The following is a 25,795-nucleotide window of genomic DNA, read 5'->3' on the forward strand; positions in this document are numbered from 1 at the left end:
GAGGGGAGAGATGGAGGAGAGAGGGGAGAGATGGAGGAGAGAGGGGAGAGAGGGGGGAGAGATGGAGGAGAGAGGGGAGAGATGGAGGAGAGAGGGGAGAGATGGAGGAGAGAGGGGAGAGATGGAGGAGAGAGGGGAGAGATGGAGGAGAGAGGGGAGAGATGGAGGAGAGATGGAGGAGAGAGGGGAGAGATGGAGGAGAGAGGGGAGAGATGGAGGAGAGAGGGGAGAGATGGAGGAGAGAGGGGAGAGATGGAGGAGAGAGGGGAGAGATGGAGGAGAGAGGGGAGAGATGGAGGAGAGAGGGGAGAGATGGAGGGAGAGAGGGGGAGAGGGAGGGAGAGAGGGGGAGAGGGAGGGAGAGAGGGGGAGAGAGGGAGGGAGAGAGGGAGGGAGATGGAGGAGAGAGGGGGAGATGGAGGAGAGGGGGAGATGGAGGAGAGAGGGGGAGATGGAGGAGAGAGGGGGGAGATGGAGGAGAGAGGGGGAGATGGAGGAGAGAGAGGGAGATGGAGGAGAGAGGGGAGATGGAGGAGAGAGGGGAGATGGAGGAGAGAGGGGAGATGGAGGAGAGAGGGGGAGATGGAGGAGAGAGGGGGAAGATGGAGGAGAGAGGGAGGAGATGGAGGAGAGAGGGGGGAGATGGAGGAGAGAGGGGGGAGATGGAGGAGAGAGGGGGGAGATGGAGGAGAGAGGGGGGAGATGGAGGAGAGAGGGGGGAGATGGAGGAGAGATGGAAGAGAGGGGAGAGATGGAAGAGAGGGGAGAGATGGAAGAGAGGGGAGAGATGGAAGAGAGGGGAGAGATGGAGGAGAGAGATGGAGGAGAGAGATGGAGGAGAGAGATGGAGGAGAGAGATGGAGGAGAGAGATGGAGGAGAGAGATGGAGGAGAGAGATGGAGGAGAGAGATGGAGGAGAGAGATGGAGGAGAGAGATGGAGGAGAGAGGGGGAGATGGAGGAGAGAGGGGGAGATGGAGGAGAGAGGGGGAGATGGAGGAGAGAGGGGGAGATGGAGGAGAGAGGGGGAGATGGAGGAGAGAGGGGAGATGGAGGAGAGAGGGGGAGATGGAAGAGAGGGGGAGATGGAAGAGAGGGGGGAGATGGAAGAGAGAGGGGAGATGGAAGAGAGAGGGGAGATGGAAGAGAGAGGGGGAGATGGAAGAGAGAGGGGAGATGGAGGAGAGAGGGGGAGATGGAGGAGAGAGGGGGAGATGGGGAGATGGAGGAGAGAGGGGGAGATGGAGGAGACAGGGGAGATGGAGGAGACAGGGGGAGATGGAGGAGAGAGGGGGGAGATGGAGGAGAGAGGGGGGAGATGGAGGAGAGAGGGGGGAGAGAGGGGGGAGATGGAGAGTATTCTTTTGGAACTTTGTGTAATGTTCATTTTCATTGTTTATTATCTAGTTCACTTGCCCTTAAATTGAATTGAGAGACAGAAAGCGAGAGACAGATGAGAGAGAGAGCGAGAGACAGATGAGAGAGAGAGAGAGAGAGAGAGACAGAGACAAGAGAGACAGATGAGATAAATACAGAGAGAGAGATAAAGAGAGAGATCCTTCCCAAGTACAGGCTGAGAGACCACCAATTGGCAATAGAAACCAGCAGACAAAAATAAATGGCTACCCAAAGAGGAGCGTGTATGTGGTCACTGCACCACAGGGGAGGTAGAAACAGAGGCACTTTCTCCTTTAATGTGAGAAATATTCCTCACAACTGATAGAAATTACTACATGTTCAAATTGTTTACTTATTAAACCCAGAGGGAAAAAAAACAAAAACACTAATTGGCGAAGGCCCAACGGCTCCTTTTTCAGCTCGCTCTAGCACTACCATGCTAGCGTTAGGGCTAGTACGATAGCGCTAAGGCTAGCAAGAGATGGCGCTGGAGAGCAAGAGCGCTAGAGAGACCACATCAGTTGACACAGCTCACAGTAGGCATTCATACAGATATAACCTCTATGGTACTAAGGTCTAACAATGTGCGTAGTTTTACATAATACCTTCTCACTCAATGTTAACATGACCATGTTCAATAAAACAGTAAAAGCCAGTTAGCAGCAGCAGCAGACGATGAACCAATACTTTCCACCCATTGATCTTTCAGACACTAGCTAAGTGCAGTTATGGTACGACCTCCAGTTTAAAATAGACACTGAAAGCATCGCTCAGATGGAGTGTGGATGGGCCCATAGAGTTATGTTATCATGACTTTTACTACACACCAAGTATCAGAAAGAGAGGAAGGGGAAGAAGGGCACAAAGCGGGAGAAAGACACAACAAAAGGTGGTTGCAGTACTCACAGTTGTCCCTGAACTCGATGCTGGCCGGCAGCGTCAGTTCTGGGCTCAGGATGTCCTGGGACCTGAGGGGAGGACAGAGGTGGTTCTCAGTGAACCAGCACAAGTCGGGCCCGTTCACCCCGCTGTCCACCGACACCCACCTCTCCAGGGGTGTGTGTGTGTGTTTCCGTAGATATCGGTGTGTGAGTGTATGTACCGGGCTCTGTGGTCTGTACAGCTCAGTGGTCTGTATTATTGATGAGGGGACCCAGCACATCTCAGTGGTCTGTATTATTGTTGAGGGGACCCAGTACAGCTCAGTGGTCTGTCTGTATTATTGATGAGGGGACCCAGTACAGCTCAGTGGTCTGTCTGTATTATTGATGAGGGGACCCAGTACAGCTCAGTGGTCTGTCTGTATTATTGATGAGGGGACCCAGTACAGCTCAGTGAGGAGAATTGAGCTGTGGCTGGCTCACAAGGTGCAGATGGAGATACGGTGTCTGACAGGCAGAGCGTGACAGAGTTATGATGTTATGCTCTCTAGGCAGCACCACAACAAACACATAGATGGCTCTAGTAGAAGTTGACCGAACTATTAGGATTTAATTGACTTTGTGTGTCTCACCTGCCGTCCTGCTGCTCCCCGCGGATCATGGGTTTGACCATGCCTCTCTCGCTGCCGTTGGCTGAACGCTCCATATCCAGCTTCCCTGAGCTCTGCAATGACACAGCAATACACAGTATGATGGAATGTTCTGCAGCCCAACAATGATGCTGATGGCACTATCATCCCTCTAACACACACACCCACCGCAATCACATTTTTTTAAAAGACATGAGTCGTACAGACTAAAGTGGAATGGCGACCCCGACCTGGGGTATACAGTTGAAGTCAGAAGTTTACATACACTTAAGTTGGAGCCATTAAAACTCGTTTTTCAACCACTCCACAAATTTCTTGTTAACAAACTATAGTTTTGTGCATGACACAAGTAATTTTTCCAGCAATTGTTTACAGACAGATTATTTCACATATAAGTCACTGTATCACAATTGCAGTGGGTCAGAAGTTTACATACACTAAGTTGACTGTGCCTTTAAACAGATTGGAAAATTCCAGAAAATTATGTCATGGCTTCAGAAGCTTCCGATAGGCTAATTGACATCATTTGAGTCAAAACGAGGTGTACCTGTGGATGTACAGTGGGGCAAAAAAGTATTTAGTCAGCCACCAATTGTGCAAGTTCTCCCACTTAAAAAGATGAGGCCTGTAATTTTCATCATAGGTACACTTCAACTATGACAGACAAAATGAGGGGGAAAAAATCCAGAATATCACGTAGTATTTTTAATGAATTTATTTGCAAATTATGGTGGAAAATAAGTATTTGGTCAATAACAAAAGTTTCTCAATACTTTGTCATTGCCAACAAAGGGTATATAACAGAGGTCAACGTTTTCTGTAAGTCTTCACAAGGTTTTCACACACTGTTGCTGGTATTTTTGGCCCATTCCTCCATGCAGATCTCCTCTAGAGCAGTGATGTTTTGGGGCTGTTGCTGGGCAACACAGACTTTCAACTCCCTCCAAAAGATTTTCTATCTTGAAATGCTTCTTACGAAGCCACTCCTTCGTTGCCCGGGCGGTGTGTTTGGGATCATTGTCATGCTTAAAGACCCAGCCACATTTCATCTGCAATGCCCTTGCTGATGGAAGGAGGTTTTCATTCAAAATCTCACAATACATGGCCCCATTCATTCTTTCCTTTACACTGATCAGTCGTCCTGGTCCCTTTGCAGAAAAACAGCCCCAAAGCATGTTTCCACCCCCATGCTTCATAGTAGGTATGGTGTTCTTTGGATGCAACTCATCATTCTTTGTCCTACAAACACGACGAATTGAGTTTTTACTAAAAAAGTTCCAATTTGGTTTCATCTGACCATATGACATTCTCCCAATCTTCCTCTGGATCATCCAAATGCTCTCTAGCAAACTTCAGATGGGCCTGGACATGTACTGGCTTAAGCAGGGGGACACGACTGGCACTGCAGGATTTGAGTCCCTGGCGGCGTAGTGTGTTGCTGATGGTAGGCTTTGGTTCGTTGGTCCCAGCTCTCTGCAGGTCATTCACTAGGTCCCCCCGTGTAGTTCTGGGATTTTTGCTCACCGTCCTTGTGATCATTTTGACCCCACGGGGTGAGATCTTGCATGGAGCCCCAGATCGAGGGAGATTATCAGTGGTCTTGAATGTCTTCCATTTCCTAATAATTGCTCCCACAGTTGATTTCTTCAAACCAAGCTGCTTACCTATTGCAGATACAGTCTTCCCAGCCTGGTGCACAATTTTGTTTCTGGTGTCCTTGGTCATAGTGGAGTTTGGAGTGTGACTATTTGAGGTTGTGGGGAGACGCGTTCTGTCTCCTAGAGATGAACGTACTTTGGTGCAAAAAGTGCAAATCAATCCCAGAACAACAGCAAAGGACCTTGTGAAGATGCTGGAGGAAACCGGTACAAAGGTATCTATATCCACAGTAAAACGAGTCCTATATCAACATAACCTTAAAGGCCGCTGAGCAAGGAAGAAGCAACTGCTCCAAAACCGCCATAAAAAAGCCAGACTACGGTTTGAAACTGCACATGGGGACAAAGATCATACTTTTTGGAAAAATGTCCTCTCGTCTGATGAAACAAAAATATAATTTTTTGTTCATAATAACCATCGTTATGTTTGTAGGAAGAGGGGAGGCTTGCAAGTCAAAGAACACCATCCCAACCGTGAAGCACGGGGGTGGTAGCACCATGTTGTGGGGGTGCTTTGCTGCAGGAGGGACTGGTGCACTTCACAACATAGATGGCATCATGAGGTAGGAAAATGATGTGGATATATTGAAGCAACATCTCAAGACATCAGTCAGGAAGTTAAAGCTTGGTAGCAAATGGGTCTTCCAAATGGACAATGACCCCAAGCATACTTACAAAGTTGTGGAAAATGGCTTAAAGACAACAAATTCAAGGTATTGGAGTGGTCATCACGAAGCCCTGACCTCAATCTTATAGAAGATTTGTGTGGCAGAACTAAAAAAGCGTGTATGAGAAAGCAGGCCTATAAACCTGACTCAGTTACACCAGCTCTGTCAGGAGGAATGGGCAAAAATTCCCACAAATTCTTGTGGGAAGCTTGTGGAAGGCTACCCGAAACGTTTGACCCAATTTAAACAATTTAAAGGCAATTCTACCAAACATACATAACATAATATGATGAAAGAAATAAAAGCTGGGGGGGAGAAAACCCCAGCCCCCAAAAAAATCACTATTATTCTGACATTTCACATTGTTAAAATAAAGTGGTGATCCTAACTGACCGAAGATAGGGACATTTTACTAGGATTAAATGTCAAGAATTGTGAAAAACTGAGTTTAAATGTATTTGGCTAACATGTATGTAAACTTCTGACTTCAACACACATGGACACGCATTGATACAGAGGACCAGGGTAGTTAATGTACCTTGCTGGCGGGGAGGGCCGTCCCACTGTGAATGTCCCCTTGCAGGTCAAAGGTCGTCTCAGAAACACTCCTGCGTGAATGGTGGACAGAGAGAGAGAATGAGAAGGAGAAAGTGACAGAACGGGAGCGAGGGACAGAAAGGGAGACGGACGGAGAGACGGACAGGGGGAGAGACGGACAGGGGGAGAGACGGACAGGGGGGAGAGACGGACGGACAGGGGGGAGAGACGGACGGACGGACAGGGGACGGACGGACGGGGACAGGGGGGAGAGACGGACGGACGGACAGGGGGAGAGACGGACGGACGGACGGACGGACGGACAGACGGGAGAGACGGACGGACGGACGGACAGACGGGAGAGACGGACGGACGGACGGACAGACGGGAGAGACGGACGGACGGACGGACAGACGGGAGAGACGGACGGACGGACGGACAGACGGGAGAGACGGACGGACGGACGGACAGACGGGAGAGACGGACGGACGGACGGACGGGAGACGGACGGACGGACGGACAGGGGGAGAGACGGACGGACGGACAGGGGGGAGAGACGGACGGACGGACAGGGGGAGAGACGGACGGACGGACAGGGGGAGAGACGGACGGACGGACAGGGGGAGACGGACGGACGGACGGACAGGGGGAGAGACGGACGGACGGACAGGGGGGAGAGACGGACGGACGGACAGGGGGAGAGACGGACGGACGGACAGAGGGGAGAGACGGACGGACGGACAGGGGGAGAGACGGACGGACGGACAGGGGGGAGACGACGGACGGACGGACAGGGGGAGAGACGGACGGACGGACAGGGGGGAGAGACGGACGGACGGACAGGGGGAGGACAGGACGGACGGACGGGGACGGACGGGGGAGAGACGGACGGACGGACAGGGGGGAGAGACGGACGGACGGACAGGGGGGAGAGACGGACGGACGGACAGGGGGGAGAGACGGACGGACGGACAGACGGACGGGGGAGGGGGAGAGACGGACGGACGGACAGACGGACAGGGGGGAGAGACGGACGGACAGACAGGGGAGACGGACGGACGGACAGGGAGGAGAGACGGACGGACGGACAGGGAGGAGAGACGGACGGACGGACAGGGAGGAGAGACGGACGGACGGACAGGGAGGAGAGACGGACGGACGGACAGGGAGGAGAGACGGACGGACAGGGGGGGGGGACGGAAGGACGGACAGGGGGGGAGAGACGGAAGGACGGACAGGGGGGAGAGACGGAAGGACGGACAGGGGGGAGAGACGGAGGGACGGACGGGGGAGAGACGGACGGACGGACGGACAGGGGGGAGAGACGGACGGGCGGAACAGGGGGGAGAGACGGACGGGCGGAACAGGGGGGAGAGACGGACGGGCGGAACAGGGGGGAGAGACGGACGGGAGAGGCGGACGGACAGGGGGGAGAGACGGACGGGAGACAGATGAGACGGACGGGAGAGGCGGACGGACAGAGGGGAGAGACGGACGGGAGACAGATGAGACGGACGGGAGAGGTGGACGGACAGGGGGAGAGACGGACGGGAGACAGATGGAGACGGACGGGAGAGGCGGACGGACAGGGGGGGAGAGACGGACGGGAGACAGATGCAGGAGACGGACGGGAGAGGCGGAAGGACGGGGGGGGACGAGACGGACGGACGACGAGACGGACGGGAGAGGGACAGAGACGGACGGACGGGGGGAGAGGGACAGAGACGGGGAGAGGGAAGAACGGGGAGAGCGAGAGAGAGTGACAGAGAGCATCAATAAGATCAGGAACAGAACTGCCACAAAGCGGTGGGAACTTCCATTACTGAGAAGAAATGACCTGAGTTGATATAAACATGCACACACACAGTCACATGCTGTACGTACACACACGCTCTGCCATCCCAGGACTGGGACAATCAACAGAAAGCCAGAAATTCCCTTTCATTGGCCTTATCACTCCAAATGAATGACTAGAACATGTTTATCTAAATATACCCTTGCACTACACTTGAATTAAATCCAGCTAACCACATTAGTGGTGACATGCAATGACAGGCCGGGAGCCACACAGTGTGGCTGTGTGAGAGAGCTGTCTGTTCTTAAGAAAAGGCCTTAGAATTTCCCATGCTGCCCCATGATGAAACATAGCCATATTGTCTGCCCTGAGGGAAACGTGACAGTTGCCCTCACTGAAAGCTGTGTAATTGACCATAGGGCACTGATACAGGATAACTGTGTACCCACTTATTCAGTCAAAAGCCTTTTAAATCACAAACGTTCATACATCATGCAAACCACAGTCTGTGTTTGAACTACCTTGGTGTCATTTGATTTCCATTAGTGTTCAAAGCAATGGAATTATTGGATGTAAGCATGAGGTCCCATTGCAAAGACCCAATGTACAACAAGCAAGAAATCAACCAGAACCATCAGAACTGTCACAAAAGCTGAAGTCCTTCAATTCTCGTTGCCACAATTCCTCCCACTCCCTCGTTCCCTCTCTCCTCTCCCACCCAGACGTAATCCTCTCCAGCATCAGGCCACAGCATTAACGGCGGATTAAGGCTTCTGGCTACATCCACAGCCGTAAATTCATTCACCAACCAGCCTGTCGTTCAGTCCAAATGTTACACATCAAGTCAACGTGGCTGGTTAAATTAACATCATGGGGATTCTGTCATTCGACTAAAAGCCCAGATATACACCGACTTAATGACCCTCGAATTACTGGACAGCTAAAACCACATCTAATTCAACAACACGCCACAGCCGGTCTCCAACCGCCAAATGCACTCTAGAAGCCTAACGACTGATAACAACATGCTAATGTGGTCAATATTTTTGACGAGTCCTCATACAACTACTGTCAATGAGGGGCTAGAAAGTCCTTCTCTAGTCGTCTATTACAGTGTACAAGCCTCTGTGCTGGAGAACGACGCAGCTCAAGTCCACTTAAATTGACACATTCTCCTCCTCTGTGGGACAGAGCCGAGATCCCAGGCCCTTAACTACCATTTTTACCATAAAAGCCTCTAGTCTCACTCACCTGGCAAGTGACGGACCCACCAGAGCTGTCCCCTTCCTGTACCCTCTGTGCTGGTCTCGCTCTCTGGGTGGAGTAGGGTGCATAGTGAGCACGGAGGCTGCATCAGTGATCGGTGTATATATGTGTGTGTGCGCATGTGTGTGTCAGGCTCCTGGTCATCCCTCCCTCTTCAACGACAAGGCACTTCAGGCCACACCCCAGCCAACCAGCCAGATTAGAGTCCCTACAACAGCCCAGATGTATCAGTCCCTCGCCTGCAATAACTCCCCCCGTTACCCTTTTCTCCTTCTTGGACTCTCTCCCTCTTCTCCCTTCCTCTAATACACTCTCCCTGCCTCCTCCTCTCTCTCTCTTCAGCTCCCTCTCTTTCCCCTTCTCTCTGCAGAGTTAAATTAGAACTAGAGTTGCTGCGCTCAGATGGCTCCTCCCCCTCATGTCCATGTGGAATCTGTTTCCACGGCAGCGGTGTGGTCAACTCCAGGCCTCAAGTCACATCCCACCCCCAGGCAATCACACACACACACACACACACACACACACACACACACACGACCTTGAGAAGGGTCAGAACCCTGGAAATGGAATTCAGCAGCACTGACTTCTCTGATGCAGACAGAGACAGCAGTAAAGCCACAGCTTGAGAGAAGTTATACAGCGGTGGCTAGGATACCTGACAGGATATAGGCTCTGATCAAAGCTTCAACTATCAGAGGAAATCCCATGCACCGAGGTGTACTGAGGCCACAGAGTTCTGGACCTAAATGACTAGCAGGAAGGCCATGGGCTGGTGTGACAAGGTTACAAGACGTCTGCATTCCAAATGGCACTAATCCCTTCATAGTGCACTCCTTTCGACGAACGCACAACGCTCTAAAAAACGAGATATGGGAAAGACACCGAAAGACAACACAACTTACGCCCTACCACTCATATCCACATTCATATAGCCAGTTAAATTAGATCTTTAGAAAAAGGAGCGGCGCTGTGATAATGTGTTTTAACTAGTTCTCTGTCTGAGTAACCTCTGGTGGCAGAGCCTTCCACCATGACATGGCTCTACACGTAACTGAGCGAAGCATTCAATCCGTTGTTGGTTTGGGTCCCGTGAAGAAACCCCCAGTGTCTGGTGGAGTATGCATGTCAGACTCTGTTTGAAGTGTACGCAAACAGATACAAGTGGTGAGGCATTTTCAACACGCAGGTTTCTTACAGAGACTCGGAGAGAAGAACAGCACATTTCTCCTCAATCAGGAAAGATGATCACGCGCGTGCGTCTTTGATGTAATTTCTGTGCATGCAGCTTTGCTTTGAGACAGCTGCAGCTTTGCTTTGAGACAGCTGCAGCTTTGCTTTGAGACAGCTGCAGCTTTGCTTTGAGACAGCTGCAGCTTTGCTCTGAGACAGCTGCAGCTTTGCTCTGAGACAGCTGCAGCTTTGCTCTGAGACAGCTGCAGCTTTGCTCTGAGACAGCTGCAGCTTTGCTCTGAGACAGCTGCAGCTTTGCTCTGAGACAGCTGCAGCTTTGCTCTGAGACAGCTGCAGCTTTGCTCTGAGACAGCTGCAGCTTTGCTCTGAGACAGCTGCAGCTTTGCTCTGAGACAGCTGCAGCTTTGCTCTGAGACAGCTGCAGCTTTGCTTTGAGACAGCTGCAGCTTTGCTTTGAGACAGCTGCAGCTTTGCTTTGAGACAGCTGCAGCTTTGCTTTGAGACAGCTGCAGCTTTGCTTTGAGACAGCTGCAGCTTTGCTCTGAGACAGCTGCAGCTTTGCTCTGAGACAGCTGCAGCTTTGCTCTGAGACAGCTGCAGCTTTGCTCTGAGACAGCTGCAGCTTTGCTCTGAGACAGCTGCAGCTTTGCTCTGAGACAGCTGCAGCTTTGCTCTGAGACAGCTGCAGCTTTGCTCTGAGACAGCTGCAGCTTTGCTCTGAGACAGATGCAGCTTTGCTTTGAGACAGATGCAGCTTTGCTTTGAGACAGATGCAGCTTTGCTTTGAGACAGCTGCAGCTTTGCTTTGAGACAGCTGCAGCTTTGCTTTGAGACAGCTGCAGCTTTGCTTTGAGACAACTGCAGCTTTGCTTTGAGACAGCTGCAGCTTTGCAGCTTCCGTTTAGGCTGCACCTGATATCATCTCTGGTGGCTGGCACGTGTAAATAGCAAGCTGTGCTGGTGTGTTCAGAGGACTGAGATGAGAGCCACCTTCGTGCTCCTCTGTCACCCAGCTGAGAGACAGATCCTGAGTCTGATGACACTGGTTTCAGCAGGTCACGGCTTCCTGTCCCTGGGCCTATTCATTCAAAGCCATTCCTGCTATCCCCACTGGGATGAGATCCCTAGCCTCCAAGTGAGTGTGTGTGTGCCCACCTGTGTCAACAGCTGTCACTCCACCTACCCTGACTTGTGCCTTCCTCTCATCATCGGTCCGGGACCTCCCTTGCCCATGCTGTGGTCGTAGCTGGGGTCCACAAACTTGAAGACGTGGGAGGCGCCGAACTGAAGTGTGGCTCCGCTTCGCAGCACGGTGGTCTCGGTGACACGCTGGCCGTCCACGTAGGTCTCAGCCTCCAGACTGTGTGGCGTCACTGTCACCAGACCCTCTGTGTGCATCAGTTTGCAGTGGTGGGGCAGGATACCTGGACCAAACAGCTGGAGACAAAATACACTTGGTATCACAACATCCTTGACCTCAGCTAACTTATAGTCCAGTCTAGGCTAGTAACTTACAGCTAGGTCAATGTAGCACGTGACCACACACACACAAGGGCAGGTCCTTACCTGGATGGCGCCGTCGTCTGTCGTGTCTGAGCCCACCTCAGTGACACTGTGCTGCAGACGGTAGAGCTTCGGTTTGTCCCTGGAGTCGGAGCCGTCTATGGTGGAGACCAGGAGATAGTCAGTACACACAATATGGACACACACACACTCACTCACTACAAAGAGACACAAACACCCACTACAGAGCACAGCAGGAGAGAGACACACACTACAGTGCGGGGATTTGAGTCGTACACCTCACACACATGAGGGGAAAGACACATACAAGACCATGTATTCCTAACAACTACCAGTAGACCAGATCAATTGTGCATTTTGATTAGTAAACCACATATTTTAGTAAAAGCAAGCAGGAACTTAGTTAACATGTATTCGTCCTCTGAAAATTCTGTTAGTTTTGAAAATCCTCATTTGCAAAAAAGCACTTGCTATTGTTAAGCCAAACAATATTAGTCATGGGCCTTAAACGTGGCCTGGAGCAAAGGAGCTGCCTTCAGGCGGCTAGCCCTAGACAGTGAGGAACTCCTCTGATTGGCTGCATCATGGCGTAAAAAGGAATTCAGGAAAGTAGCATTCAGTTGCCCATAGACACCGATCTCAGATCTGTTTTGTGCCATTTCCCCACAATAGTTATGGTCAGCATTTTGGGGGTGAAGAAGCTGATCCTAGATCTGTGTCAAAGGTCAACTTTTGAGAGTGGGTAGAAGTTGAACCTAACCACTGATACGATCAGATCGTTTTCCATCACTATATCGGTCAAAAATAGAATACTCAATCTTCAGGGTAATCTGATCCTAGATCTGTAGTTAAGGGCAACTTCTACCACAAGCCAGCTTGTTTCCAGAGAAACACAGCAGTAGATGGGTCTGGTGATGAGAGTGGAGGACAGGCATGTGTGGTGGGTAGGCAGGTTTACCTTCCAGGTGCTGATACGTGTAGTAGCCATAGTGATTTCCCCTCCCTAGGTGAGCAGACATGCAGAGGAGGCGGCCGCAGTAGGGACAGACAGAACAAACACCATGCCAGAGGAGGCCAGGAGAGAGGACACACACACAGAGCAGAGGGTGAAAATGTTGCAGCAAGGAGAAAATGCAGCGCCATTCTTCGCCTCACACACGCCCCCCCCCCAGAGTCCACACACCCCAGAGTCCACACACACACGCGCACCCCAGAGTCCACACACCCCAGAGTCCACACACACACACGTGCACCACAGAGTCCACACACCCCAGAGTCCACACACGCGCGCACCCCAGAGTCCACACACACACACACACGCACCCCAGAGTCCACACACACCCCCCAGAGTCCACACGCGCACGCCCCAGAGTCCACACACACACACGCGCGCCCCAGAGTCCACACACCCCAGAGTCCACACATACACACACACGAGTCCACCCCCCAGAGTCCACACACAAGCGCACCCCCCAGAGTCCACACACCCGCAGAGTCCCAGAGTCCACACGCCCCAGAGTCCACACACACACACACACACCCCAGAGTCCACACACACGCGCACCCTAGAGTCCACACACCCCAGAGTCCACACGCGCGCCCCAGAGTCCACACACGCACCCCAGAGTCCACGTGCGCCCAGAGTCCGCGCGCGCGCGCCCAGAGTCCGCGCGCCCCAGAGTCCGCGCGCGCTCCAGAGTCCGCGCGCGCGCGCGCCCCAGAGTCCACACGCGCGCCCCAGAGTCCACACGCGCGCCCCAGAGTCCACACGCGCGCCCCAGAGTCCACACGCGCGCCCCAGAGTCCACACGCGCGCCCCAGAGTCCACACGCGCGCCCCAGAGTCCACACACAGACCCCAGAGTCCACACACAGACCCCAGAGTCCACACACAGACCCCAGAGTCCACACACAGACCCCAGAGTCCACACACAGACCCCAGAGTCCACACACATACTTGTGCGAACATGCAGGGAAATAGTCCAAACACACCCAATTCAGACTTCCACACACAGACACACAGCTTTCCCCCAAACACTCAACACACACCTTGAATCCCTCATGCGGAAAGAAGAAAACCCTCGCCTGGGAGACATGCTCTTTTTTGTTGCAATGCACTCAAACGGATCTCAAACCTTCAAACCGAATCTCTTAGATACCTGAATAACTTGTAACTACTAAATAAATCTCTGACGGGGTTAAGATGGTTCTGAGAGACAGGGTTAGTTAACTGTAAGGGTGATAGGTTGGTGAGGGGAGCATGGAGGGTAACAAGCAGCTGTTAGGGCCAAGCCCAGCAGTGAGGACTGGCCAAGTTACTGGACACAACATCTGAGGACTAGCTAACTTAGACCAGATGTATTCTCTTGGTGGAGTGATACAATAAACTGGGCAGGAGATGCTTCTAAGGCCCACTCACTCACCTTGTTAGAAGAGACTACAGAGAGTTCTCAGGGCATCAGCAAGTCTGATCCATTCAGTATATTACCTACACTGCCGCTACAGGTGTGTGAATGTCAGTGCACAATCACACAGCCATTACACGGTTCTGTTGGCTATGTGAGTAGAACTGGGCCTTCCTTACAGAATGTCTGTGCTCTCTTGTGTTCGGAGTCAGCTGGGAATGTGTGTATCTTCAAGTGTCTGTCTACCTGTATCTATGTGTGTGTGTGAGATGCACCTGGGCTGAGCTCCACCAGGTACGGCAGTTTCTCTGGGGGTAGAGAGCCGTACAGGGGCCCGTCCATGCCCTTCCCTCTGAGGCCCTTGTCCTCTGGTTTCCGGCCCTTCTTAGGCACGTAGTCTGGAGGTCTCTTCTTCAGCTGGAACACGAGGGCTCCTGAAACAACACAAGGAGCTGCGTTATGACCCAGAGCTACCAGGAGAGGGCAGTACAGACCGGGGACGTCAGATAAAAACACAACACAAAGACAATGAACTAGTTCGGGGGGGAAAAAACGTATGAACAAAAACCTCAACAACCAAGTGGGTTAAAACTGGCTTTTGGTTGTTCTTGTAAGGTCAACTCCCTTTAGATCTGCACGTTTCATTGAGACTTCTACCTCGGTCGTTGGGCCAGTCTCTGAAGATCTGAAGAGGACACTCCATATCGTCCAGGACGATCTCCTTCCCAGACTTGTCATCTGTGTGCTGCAGGACCACAAAACACAACCGTAAAACCACCACACGTTCAACTGGAAGAGTGACATATCAACATGCATCGACTTGTGACCATACAACCATGGCTTAAATATAGTGTAGCGTATATAGGGTGTACATAGGATGTGTTCCAAACCATTTGATTATTGCCCATTAGAACATGAGCCAATAGGTGGCTGCTTTCCCTTGGTAGGTCTTCCCTCCATGTCTCCTGCACACACCAGACATGACCTCTCCCTCTATTCCCGTCCAACCCCTTCTCCCTCCTCCACTCCCTAATAATTGTCTCTCCCTCACATCTCTGCTGTAGTAATGACTGACTGTCCCAACACAAGACACTGGTGAGAAACATGCGCTGTCCATGTCTGGTCACAGCAGTTTGATGTTGTATATATTAACGACAGATGTATAACAGAGGCGGATGGACGGCTGGAGAGAGGAGGAACTGAATGGGATTGGCTGTGACTGGAGCTGTCAGGCGGCAGGGATAGGAGGCGTGTGGCGGCGAAGGTCAGCGCTTTAGCGTGGAGATGTCGGTCACATGGTGACAGGAGAGATTAGGCCTGCCATTCTGCTGCTACTCTGTCATCCCTGCCCAGGACTCTATACACACACCTGCTGGCCTGGCACTTTGAAGAAATGCAATTTAATTACAACCAAACAGATGACTGTGCCAACAGTCCCTTTCCTGCTTGAATCTGACAGACGACTAGGAAGAGTGTGGATGGCTGGATGAGACTCAGAGCTGAAACAGGAGGGATGGCGCTGGGTCGGAATGAAAGCTCTCCAGGACCACAGTTGGCTTCCAACAGGGGGGAGAGTAAGGTCTAGTTGTTCTTGGTAAGGGATGGGGGGGGGGTCCGGACTCTTACCCTGGCGATGCAGTACTCCCGGGGGTTCTCCTTCTCCAGGCCGTACTTCTCCAGGGCCTCCACCACAGCAAAGTCTGCCATGTCTGTCGTGGACAGCAGGATGGTCTTATAAGGAATGTTGGGCTTCAGACTGTCTGCATAGATCCTCAACGTCCCCCCTAAGAGACAGAAGCAGGAGTTGGAGTTAAACACTCATTTTATTATGCCACATCTGTACTCAATATATTTTGTTTTCCTTTGGCAGGAGTATTCCATATAGCAGCATACCTCACCATCAGCACTCTGTCACACACACTTTCTTTTCTCTCTCTATCAGACTACACACTGACTCGGAGTTAACAGACAGGGATGTAGGTCTAGGACGCTTGCCCATTTCACACAGGGATTTACTCCTCTGGATTGGGACTAGAGAGAGAGAGACTGAGGAGGAACTGGGAAGGGGGTTTATGTCCGTGTCAGATAGATGGCATTTTAGCTGGGAGTGAACCAGCAGACCAGGCCAGAGGGCTTATGGTTCAGGCCTCCAGATTACATAACATCTGAGGTCTGGATATCACTCAATAGGAGAAATTCTGATAAATTGATGCTGGATAGTAAAAAAAAAAGAAACAGCCTTTGTTCAAACATACTTCCAGAAGTAATCAAGGTACTCATGTAGTGAAGAAATGTAAAGGCCTTTAATGTTGGATATGACCGTGTCAGTAACCACAGCACCAGTTAGCCCCTAACGCTCTAGATAACATGAAAACAGCCTAACCAGCTCTGCTAGGGTGAGTAAAATGGTCAGAGAGGTTCTCTCATTTGTGTCTGGAAGGAGAGAGCAAGCTAGACAACTTTAGCCAGTTGGCTTGGGGTGCTCGACTGCCGTTGAGAGGTCAGAACTCCCAGATCAACCCTACTCCTCAGCCAGAGCGTCCAGTGTGCGAAAACTCTGAACTTATGAACAGACAATCTGACAACGCTCTGATTTTATGAACGACCCAGAGCGCACTGACACACTGGAGGCAATTTACGTGACCCTAATATTACTTTCTTCTCCCTGCTCATCCTAAGTTTGCTTGCTACATGTTACCAAAAATTCCACAAGGATCCTCATAACCCTCCTGGAAGGCCAATCACAAGCAACAATGATACTATATATCAGAGCATGCCTTCATGCATGTTCATTTCTACATTAAGCCTAGTGTCCAAACTCATCTCTTTCCTTCAAGACACCACTCACACTGAGCTCAAAGATGGACCTTCGTATCTGCTAACAATGGATGTTGAATCTCTTCACAACAATATTGTACACAATGACGGTCTGGAGGCTATTAAGCATTATCTCCAACTGAGGCCAGAGGCAAGTACGCCCTCTGCTGACTTTCTCCTTCAATTAACACATTTTCCATTTATTTTATTTTGTATTTTTTTTACCGGAACCTCTAGGCAAGTCAGTTAACAACAAATTCGATAAACAACATTTCCCTTTTCCAGGACAAGCTCTTCAGACAACAGAAGGGGACTGCTATGGGGGTTCGAGCCGCTCCAAAACTATGCAAACTTATTTATGGGACTTCGGGAAGAGAGGTTTATTCTCTGTTCTGCTAACTATTTTACGTTACAAAATGGTACGGTTATGGCGCAAACATTTTTTTGTGTTCTCTGGAACTCGAAAATGAGTTATCATTCCATAACTAGGTTAATTCCCTCAATGAGAATGTGAAACTGAGTTTAGAATACAGTCAAATAGAAATGTACTTTCTGGATGTGAAAATCTTAACTCGGATGTCTCACTCCACACCAACATCTACAGGAAAAGTACGCACCGCAATACCATGGTCAGGGCAGACAGGTCAGGGCAGACAGGTCAGGGCAGACAGGTCAGGGCAGACAGGTCAGGGCAGACAGGTCAGGGCAGACAGGTCAGGGCAGACAGGTCAGGGCAGACAGGTCAGGGCAGACAGGTCAGGGCAGACAGGTCAGGGCAGACAGGTCAGGGCAGACAGGTCAGGGCAGACAGGTCAGGGCAGACAGGTCAGGGCAGACAGGTCAGGGCAGACAGGTCAGGGCAGACAGGTCAGGGCAGACAGGTCAGGGCAGACAGGTCAGGGCAGACAGGTCAGGGCGGACAGGTCAGGGCGGACAGGTCAGGGCGGACAGGTCAGGGCGGACAAGTTTCACCCTGCTAAATCTGATTAACAACATTCCCTTCAGACTATTTCAATTCAAAAGCTGCGCCGTATTCGTTGACAGGGAGGAGGATTGAGGAAAAAGCTGTGGAAATGCATTCTAGGTTTCAGCAACAGGGATGCATACCTATCATTTAACAAGTCTCTCACCAAAGCTAAATCTCTGGAACGAGAAAGACTTCTCAAAAACACACACCCACAGGCGTCAAACCCCCCAAACCAATCTACTCTCCGAACCGCCACAGCAAGGAGGCAGCCAGGGTTCAGGATATCATTAAACACAATTGGAGTATAATTGAAAGTGATCATAAGTCTATGTGTTCTCTGAACCAGCTGCATTTCCTTACAGAAGGGCCCCTACCTTCAAGGATACGTTGGTGCGCAGCGACCTCATCCCCTTAACTAAGCCAAGTTGGCTCCCCAAGCCCACAGGCAACTTCCCATGTGGCATCTGCAAATCACATTGTAAAAACAAATCCGTTCAGGGACCGAGAGTCTGTCAAGTGCAACACCACATGTGTGTGGAGTGGTTGGAGTGCCCGTGTGGGTGTTTTTACATAGGAGGACAGGGGATCTTTAAACTGGATCTTTAGAATAAGGGCCACTGCATTGCCAGATGTATATGAGGAAATTCAGTATTCTCCCTTCCTGTATGACGTGTCAAATTATTTTGTTCTCTATTCAGAAGTTTGCTAACATGAGCTCGTATCACAGTTAGTTTTTTTCCTTTTGTGATATTGCATTTTATTTGTGGTGTTGCATTCTCCTCATCCCATGTTTATTCTGTTCCTCTTTGCATCTTGAAGGTGTTTTTCCTCTTTATCAATTACAATGAATGGAGTCACGTCCTGTGAGAGTTACGATATAAACCTGTTTTGTCCACCACTATTCTTTGTCACCCTGATGAAGGCTGTTGTCGCTGCGACGAGCCGTTTATTTATTTTTGCCCTGCCTAGCCGTAATACATTAAAGGCTTTTACATGGTTTCACTACATGAGAGCGTTTTGACTACTTCTGGAAGTTGGTTTGCACAACGGCAGTTTACTCTCCAGCATCAACTTCTGTTTGTTCCATAGTATTTTACCCCATGATCAAAGAGCACCTCGTGGATTAACGATAAATGAAAGAAGCCCTCCCCTCATGTGCCTCTAAGAAGCTAGTCTAAGTAAAGAAGTGGCCAGAGGTAGAAAGTTGCCCCTAACCTCAGATCTAGGATCAGATTAAACTAGATTAAAAACAAATATTTGTACTTCTTCTAAACAACACTTGAGATCAACACATTTTTAAAACAGTTATGTCAGTGTCACCACTTGACCAAAACAGATTTGGGATACAGAGTTCAGGCTGCAAAAGAAAAAACTCCTGCGGACATTAATGGTGTCCCTCCCATGGTTGGCAGAGGGCTGTAAGCCATTGGGAACAAGATGTGAGTCCTGGCAGTGCCAGCCAGTGTGTGGTGTTCACTGAGGACATGGGCTAAAGCAGATTAGAGTGGCCCCCTGCTCTGTCTGGCCCAGGCCTTATGTAATTACAGTATGGAGACAGGGTGTTCTCTCCTGGCAACAGATAGGACCGGGACAAGAGACAATGGATTTGGACGGGCCTATAGGCATATCTCGCTCAAAGTAACACATTTTAAATTGGTAGATCCAGGAGTCCAGGGACCCTACCCGAGTCGGGCCTGCCGTCGCTGCTGCGGAACTCCTGCATCCTCTTCTCCAGTTTCTGCTGCCGCCTCCTCTTCATCACCACCTCAGGGTTAGAGATGGTCCTGGTGAAGCTGTTCTCCGGCATGTCCTTGTACACCTCCGCCGCCAGTCTGGAGTTCTCTCTGGAGGAGCAGGAGAAACACAACACTCAGAAGTACTCCACTGCAAACCTACTCACAGAAATATATTTACTTTACCATGCAGGTTACTTCTTTATACGCCATCTATATCTATCTATCTATACACACACACACATACACACGTGTGTATATATATATATATATGCACACACACACACGTGACATTGCCTTCCTTACCCATCTTCTCTGTTCAGTGCTTGCTCATCTCCGTCCGGAATGTGAGCCTCCTTCTCTCTCTTCTTCTCCTTCTTCTTCTCTTTTTTGGACAGTGTCCGCTTGAAGTTCTGGATTACTCCCTCCTTCTCCCTCTCCGGCCCATTGCTCTGCATCTTCTGTTGTGAGAGAAAACAAGAGAAAGCAAGAGAGACAGACAAGGGAAAAGGTTACGATAGGTGAGAGGGTGTGCGGTTTGTTACTAAGTGTTTTATTAAGGCGATCCGTGGTATTAGGGGGCCCGAGAGGGGGACTGGCTGTGCTGAGGTCTTAGGACTCAGTGACCCAAGGCCACACAGAGTTGGAACGGGGCCAACTTAACACCTAGAGCCTGAGGCCTAGGGGTCTGGGCACCACTACCAGCCAGCCGAATAAAACCATCAGCTGACCGACAGAACAACAGGGTGAGAGTTCAATCAAAAGCCAAAATGTGAACTTACTTGGCCAAAGAAAGCAGAGAGAGCCTTTTCAGAGGGGATCAGTTGGAGTCTAAATCCCCATAAAGCATTAGATGTGTTAAAGCCTTTCAGTGTTCCAGAACTGCCCTGTCAAATGGCTGAGCAGGGGACTCTTCTGAGAAGACTCCATCTCTTTCCACTCCCCAAAAGCACTCCTGATCTCCTATCACTCATTCACACACCCTCACACATTTCAGCCTAAAAGCCTTTTGGGGAGTCCTCTATGTACCTCTCGTAGCAGATGCTTTTAGGAGGCGAGGAGAGGTGCTGCCACTAAGAGGAGATAAGTGTAGTTTAAGATCTGCTTCCCCTGTGATGACTGGAGTGATGACTGGGTAGGAGAATTGTGTGTGTGTTTTATAGCTCTTTTACTGCTCCCCTGGGCAGAGGTGGTTGATTATCCTCACACTGGTCAGAGTGTAGCCACTCATCCCAAGAGATGAAACACACATAACTCATTCACATCTCATTCACCCCCCACCCACCACACACACACACACACTACTGCTTTTATATCCTGGGCCAGGGGGAGAACATATTTGGCTAAGGAAATGGAGAGAGGTTCGGGGAGCCGAGCTACTCCAGGTCAAGTGGCCCAGTATAAAATAAAAACAGTTGCATCTCTCTAGGGTGCTAAAGAGCACTAAAGAAGTCTCGGAGCAGGAGGCACTTCATTGTATCAGAGCCAGGATGCACATCAACACATTGAGCAGTCAGTTCCTATGATCCTCTAATGAAATATAGACTAACAAGATCATAGCAGTGGACTTGACAGTTGGGTATTTAGTTACAGTTCTACAGAGGCAGAGAAATCTGATAGTACTGTCATCGCGAGGGTCCTGCTGTGCAGCAGTTTCGAGTCATTTCACTGATGCCAAATCTAAGAATAGACTAGGTCCATTATTATTTTCCAATGATGCAACGCACATTCACAGGAATCCCCAAATCACACCATATAGTCCAGTACTTGCTTTATTTCTAGCAGAAGCATACTGGAAGGCAGGCTTGCCTGAGACCGCTCTGCTCCTTGTTGCTGCTGTCGTCACTCACCTTGGGGATGATGTCGTTCTCGTTCTTGAGGACGAAGCGTCCCTCGCGGTCGTCTTTGTTCCAGTTGAGCTGCACCACCAGTGGCTTCTCATCCAGGTCCAGCTTCCGTTCTTCTGCCAGAGAGAGAAGGGGGGAGTCAACCGTTTAACACACTGCTTTACACCCTGCTATCCCACACCCCTATACAGCCAGCTTAGCTAGCTCTGGGCTATATACTCTCATTTAACATAAATAAACAGAATAAGCTTAGGATAAAGTATTAGGATGTGCTTAGGATATAGCATTAATGATTGACAGACAAATGTGGTAGGACTGTGGAGATTTAAAATATGACTATATAAAAGCACAACTGTACTATGCAGGCACACACACGTACAGTACACGCTACTCCTCTCTCAATATGAAGAGATACTAAAGCCTGGACTGAGGGCTGCTGATCTCAAGGTCCCATTAGGCACCATGGAAGCTGGACCCTGCTCTCCTGGCTTCTCTGTAGCGCAGGCTAATAGTCCTTGTCTCGTGACCCAAACAGAGTGGCTCACTCAAACCACATATCCAAACAAATAAGCAACCCGATGTTGAATGTTAGCAGTCTAATGCTCGGTGTGGTCGACCATAATACCTGTTCAATAACCTTGGTCTACTTACAAAACAACCCACCGAAACACACACACACACCCATCCTTCCACTCACCCCCGCTGACGTGGACCTCGTAGAGGGAGTATTTTGGCGAGGAGAGCATTCTCATGTCGGGCCGGAACTTCTCGGCCAGCGTCTCGATGACGTCCTGAGTGGTGGCCGTGGAGGACACGCGGATGCACTTGGTGGCAAAGTTCCCCGCCACGCGGTCCTGGAAGTAGAAACGCATCACGCCGTGGAACTCCAAGTCCTGAGAGAGAGGGAAGATGAGAAGAGAGGGGTGAGGGGTCATTAGTTTCCTTAACAGCTGAAGACCTGAAGGGCCAAGTTTGGCTTTTTCCTTCTTTTCTCACACGTTCATAATAAACATTTCATGCTACACAAACACTGAGCGTCTTGAAAAATCACATTTATCACCGGAAAAATATATATCATTTTGTTGAACGCAGCCTTATTTTGACACCAGTAACCTCATAACCAACCTGCAGCTGAAATTTGAGCGAGGAGATATTTCTTGGACAAGATAAGAAGTAACGGGAAGAGGAGAGGACGGTAGTCGGGGGATAGCTGCTCCCGTTTCTAACTCAGCACGGAGAGAGAAGGATAGAGGGAAGGAGATGGAGGGAAGACGCTGGAGGAACCTGCTCTCCTTATTTGTCTGTACAAAAGAGAAGCAGGCGCTCCGTAGCTACAGTGACTCAGCAATAGCCAGGAAATGTACACAGACATGGAATCACTTTAATGTTTACATGCTGTTCCACGAGTCAAGGCCATCCTATTTAACCATGTCTGTACATTTCCTATTATATCCACGTATTAGTCAGATATACAACAAATATTCTATCCACATACTGTCCACAATTATCTATAAAAATCACAGACACGCACAGTATATACATATTTATTTATACTCCGGACTCTGACATTGCTCATCCTAATATTTCTATATTTCTTAATTACATTCTTTTATTTTTAGATGTGTGTATTGTTGTGAATTGTTAGATACTACCTCACTGCTGGGGCTAGGAACACAAGCATTTCGCTTGTGTATGGGAGCAAGAAAATTAGACTTCGCTATAAGTGTCACGTCTAATAGCAGAGCACACTTCCACTATAATAGCATACAGAGCTCATTTCCCACCACACCTAGACCCCTGACCACGTCAAGCTCGGAGACCGCCCTTGGTCAAGTGGCAACGATCAACATCCATAGGCGCCTGTCATTTCTAGCTAAACCGGCCTTTTGTGGACAGTTTGGACAGGATGTAGAATGGTGGTAACAAGTGTGATCATTATAAAAAAGACCTTAGGAGAGAGTCGGGGGCAGGAGGACAGACAGGCCTACTAATACTCATCATATGACATAAAAGGAAGGGAGGTGTGCAGGTAGCAGTCAGTGTGTGTGAAACAGCCAGCTCAGCCAACCTGCTCCTCTCCCAGGCAGACTACACTCCAGCGCTCCTCTCAGAGTCTGTTCAGCTAACAACAGAAATAGCCCGACATGATCACATAGGACCTTGTCGTGACAACTGCACTCCACACAGGTGAAGCCAGGGACAACATACACAGACAGCACTCACAGGTCGCATGATATTTATACCCAAACAATAAACAGCCATGTGATCATCTTCCACTGGGCAGTCCACTGGTCCAGTATGATCTGGTCTTCCACTGGTCCAGTATGATCTGGTCTTCCACTGGTCCAGTATGATCTGGTCTTCCACTGGTCCAGTATGATCTGGTCTTCCACTGGTCCAGTATGATCTGGTCTTCCACTGGGCAGTCCACTGGTCCAGTATGATCTGGTCTTCCACTGGTCCAGTATGATCTGGTCTTCCACTGGTCCAGTATGATCTGGTCTTCCACTGGTCCAGTATGATCTGGTCTTCCACTGGTCCAGTATGATCTGGTCTTCCACTGGTCCAGTATGATCTGGTCTTCCACTGGTCCAGTATGATCTGGTCTTCCACTGGTCCAGTATGATCTGGTCTTCCACTGGTCCAGTATGATCTGGTCTTCCACTGGTCCAGTATGATCTGGTCTTCCACTGGTCCAGTATGATCTGGTCTTCCACTGGGCAGTCCACTGGTCCAGTATGATCTGGTCTTCCACTGGTCCAGTATGATCTGGTCTTCTACTGGGCAGTCCACTGGTCCAGTATGATCTGGTCTTCTACTGGGCAGTCCACTGGTCCAGTATGATCTGGTCTTCCACTGGGCAGTCCACTGGTCCAGTATGATCTGGTCTTCCACTGGTCCAGTATGATCTGGTCTTCCACTGGTCCAGTATGATCTGGTCTTCTACTGGGCAGTCCACTGGTCCAGTATGATCTGGTCTTCTACTGGGCAGTCCACTGGTCCAGTATGATCTGGTCTTCCACTGGGCAGTCCACTGGTCCAGTATGATCTGGTCTTCCACTGGTCCAGTATGATCTGGTCTTCTACTGGGCAGTCCACTGGTCCAGTATGATCTGGTCTTCTACTGGGCAGTCCACTGGTCCAGTATGATCTGGTCTTCCACTGGTCCAGTATGATCTGGTCTTCTACTGGGCAGTCCACTGGTCCAGTATGATCTGGTCTTCCACTGGTCCAGTCAGTATGATCTGGTCTTCCACTGGTCCAGTATGATCTGGTCTTCCACTGGTCCAGTATGATCTGGTCTTCCACTGGTCCAGTCAGTATGATCTGGTCTTCCACTGGTCCAGTATGATCTGGTCTTCCACTGGTCCAGTATGATCTGGTCTTCCACTGGTCCAGTATGATCTGGTCTTCTATTGGTCCAGTATGATCTGGTCTTCCACTGGTCCAGTATGATCTGGTCTTCCACTGGTCCAGTATGATCTGGTCTTCCACTGGGCAGTCCACTGGTCCAGTATGATCTGGTCTTCTACTGGGCAGTCCACTGGTCCAGTATGATCTGGTCTTCCACTGGGCAGTCCACTGGTCCAGTATGATCTGGTCTTCCACTGGGCAGTCCACTGGTCCAGTATGATCTGGTCTTCCACTGGGCAGTCCACTGGTCCAGTATGATCTGGTCTTCCACTGGTCCAGTATGATCTGCTCTTCCACTGGTCCAGTATGATCTGGTCTTCCACTGGTCCAGTATGATCTGGTCTTCCACTGGTCCAGTATGATCTGGTCTTCCACTGGTCCAGTATGATCTGGTCTTCCACTGGTCCAGTATGATCTGGTCTTCCACTGGTCCAGTATGATCTGGTCTTCCATTGGGCAGTCCACTGGTCCAGTATGATCTGGTCTTCCACTGGGCAGTCCACTGGTCCAGTATGATCTGGTCTTCCACTGGGCAGTCCACTGGTCCAGTATGATCTGGTCTTCCACTGGGCAGTCCACTGGTCCAGTATGATCTGGTCTTCCACTGGGCAGTCCACTGGTCCAGTATGATCTGGTCTTCCACTGAGCAGTCCACTGGTCCAGTATGATCTGGTCTTCCACAGGGCAGTCCACTGGTCCAGTATGATCTGGTCTTCCACAGGGCAGTCCACTGGTCCAGTATGATCTGGTCTTCCACTGGGCAGTCCACTGGTCCAGTATGATCTGGTCTTCCATTGGGCAGTCCACTGGTCCAGTATGATCTGGTCTGGTCTTCCACTGGGCAGTCCAGGTCCAGTATGATCTGGTCTTCCACTGGGCAGTCCACTGGTCCAGTATGATCTGGTCTTCCATTGGGCAGTCCACTGGTCCAGTATGATCTGGTCTTCCACTGGGCAGTCCACTGGTCCAGTATGATCTGGTCTTCCACTGGGCAGTCCACTGGTCCAGTATGATCTGGTCTTCCACTGGGCAGTCCACTGGTCCAG

General features: G+C 50.3%; 1 protein-coding gene across 14 annotated transcripts in view; it reads right to left on the reverse strand.

The window, feature by feature from the left end:
• Positions 1-25,795, reverse strand: part of LOC118386605 (afadin-like) — a 129,838-nt gene that overhangs the window by 48,776 nt on the left and 55,267 nt on the right. For 7 of the 14 annotated variants that reach the window (XM_052523544.1, XM_052523543.1, XM_052523547.1 and 4 more), the window contains exons 2-14: positions 22,033-22,228; positions 21,339-21,451; positions 19,795-19,949; positions 19,439-19,599; positions 15,598-15,755; positions 14,629-14,716; positions 14,247-14,405; positions 12,526-12,570; positions 11,610-11,704; positions 11,227-11,480; positions 5,793-5,862; positions 2,911-3,002; positions 2,304-2,365 (exon numbers count right to left, since the gene is read on the reverse strand). In XM_052523544.1, coding sequence (XP_052379504.1) covers positions 2,304-2,365; positions 2,911-3,002; positions 5,793-5,862; positions 11,227-11,480; positions 11,610-11,704; positions 12,526-12,570; positions 14,247-14,405; positions 14,629-14,716; positions 15,598-15,755; positions 19,439-19,599; positions 19,795-19,949; positions 21,339-21,451; positions 22,033-22,228 — 1,648 coding nt within the window. The remainder of the gene's footprint in view (positions 1-2,303; positions 2,366-2,910; positions 3,003-5,792; positions 5,863-11,226; positions 11,481-11,609; positions 11,705-12,525; positions 12,571-14,246; positions 14,406-14,628; positions 14,717-15,597; positions 15,756-19,438; positions 19,600-19,794; positions 19,950-21,338; positions 21,452-22,032; positions 22,229-25,795) is intronic. The other 7 variants (XM_052523545.1, XM_052523546.1, XM_052523551.1 and 4 more) reach the window with 3 other exon arrangements.

Source organism: Oncorhynchus keta, chromosome 8 (genome assembly GCF_023373465.1).
Source record: "Oncorhynchus keta strain PuntledgeMale-10-30-2019 chromosome 8, Oket_V2, whole genome shotgun sequence".
NCBI lineage: Eukaryota > Metazoa > Chordata > Actinopteri > Salmoniformes > Salmonidae > Oncorhynchus > Oncorhynchus keta.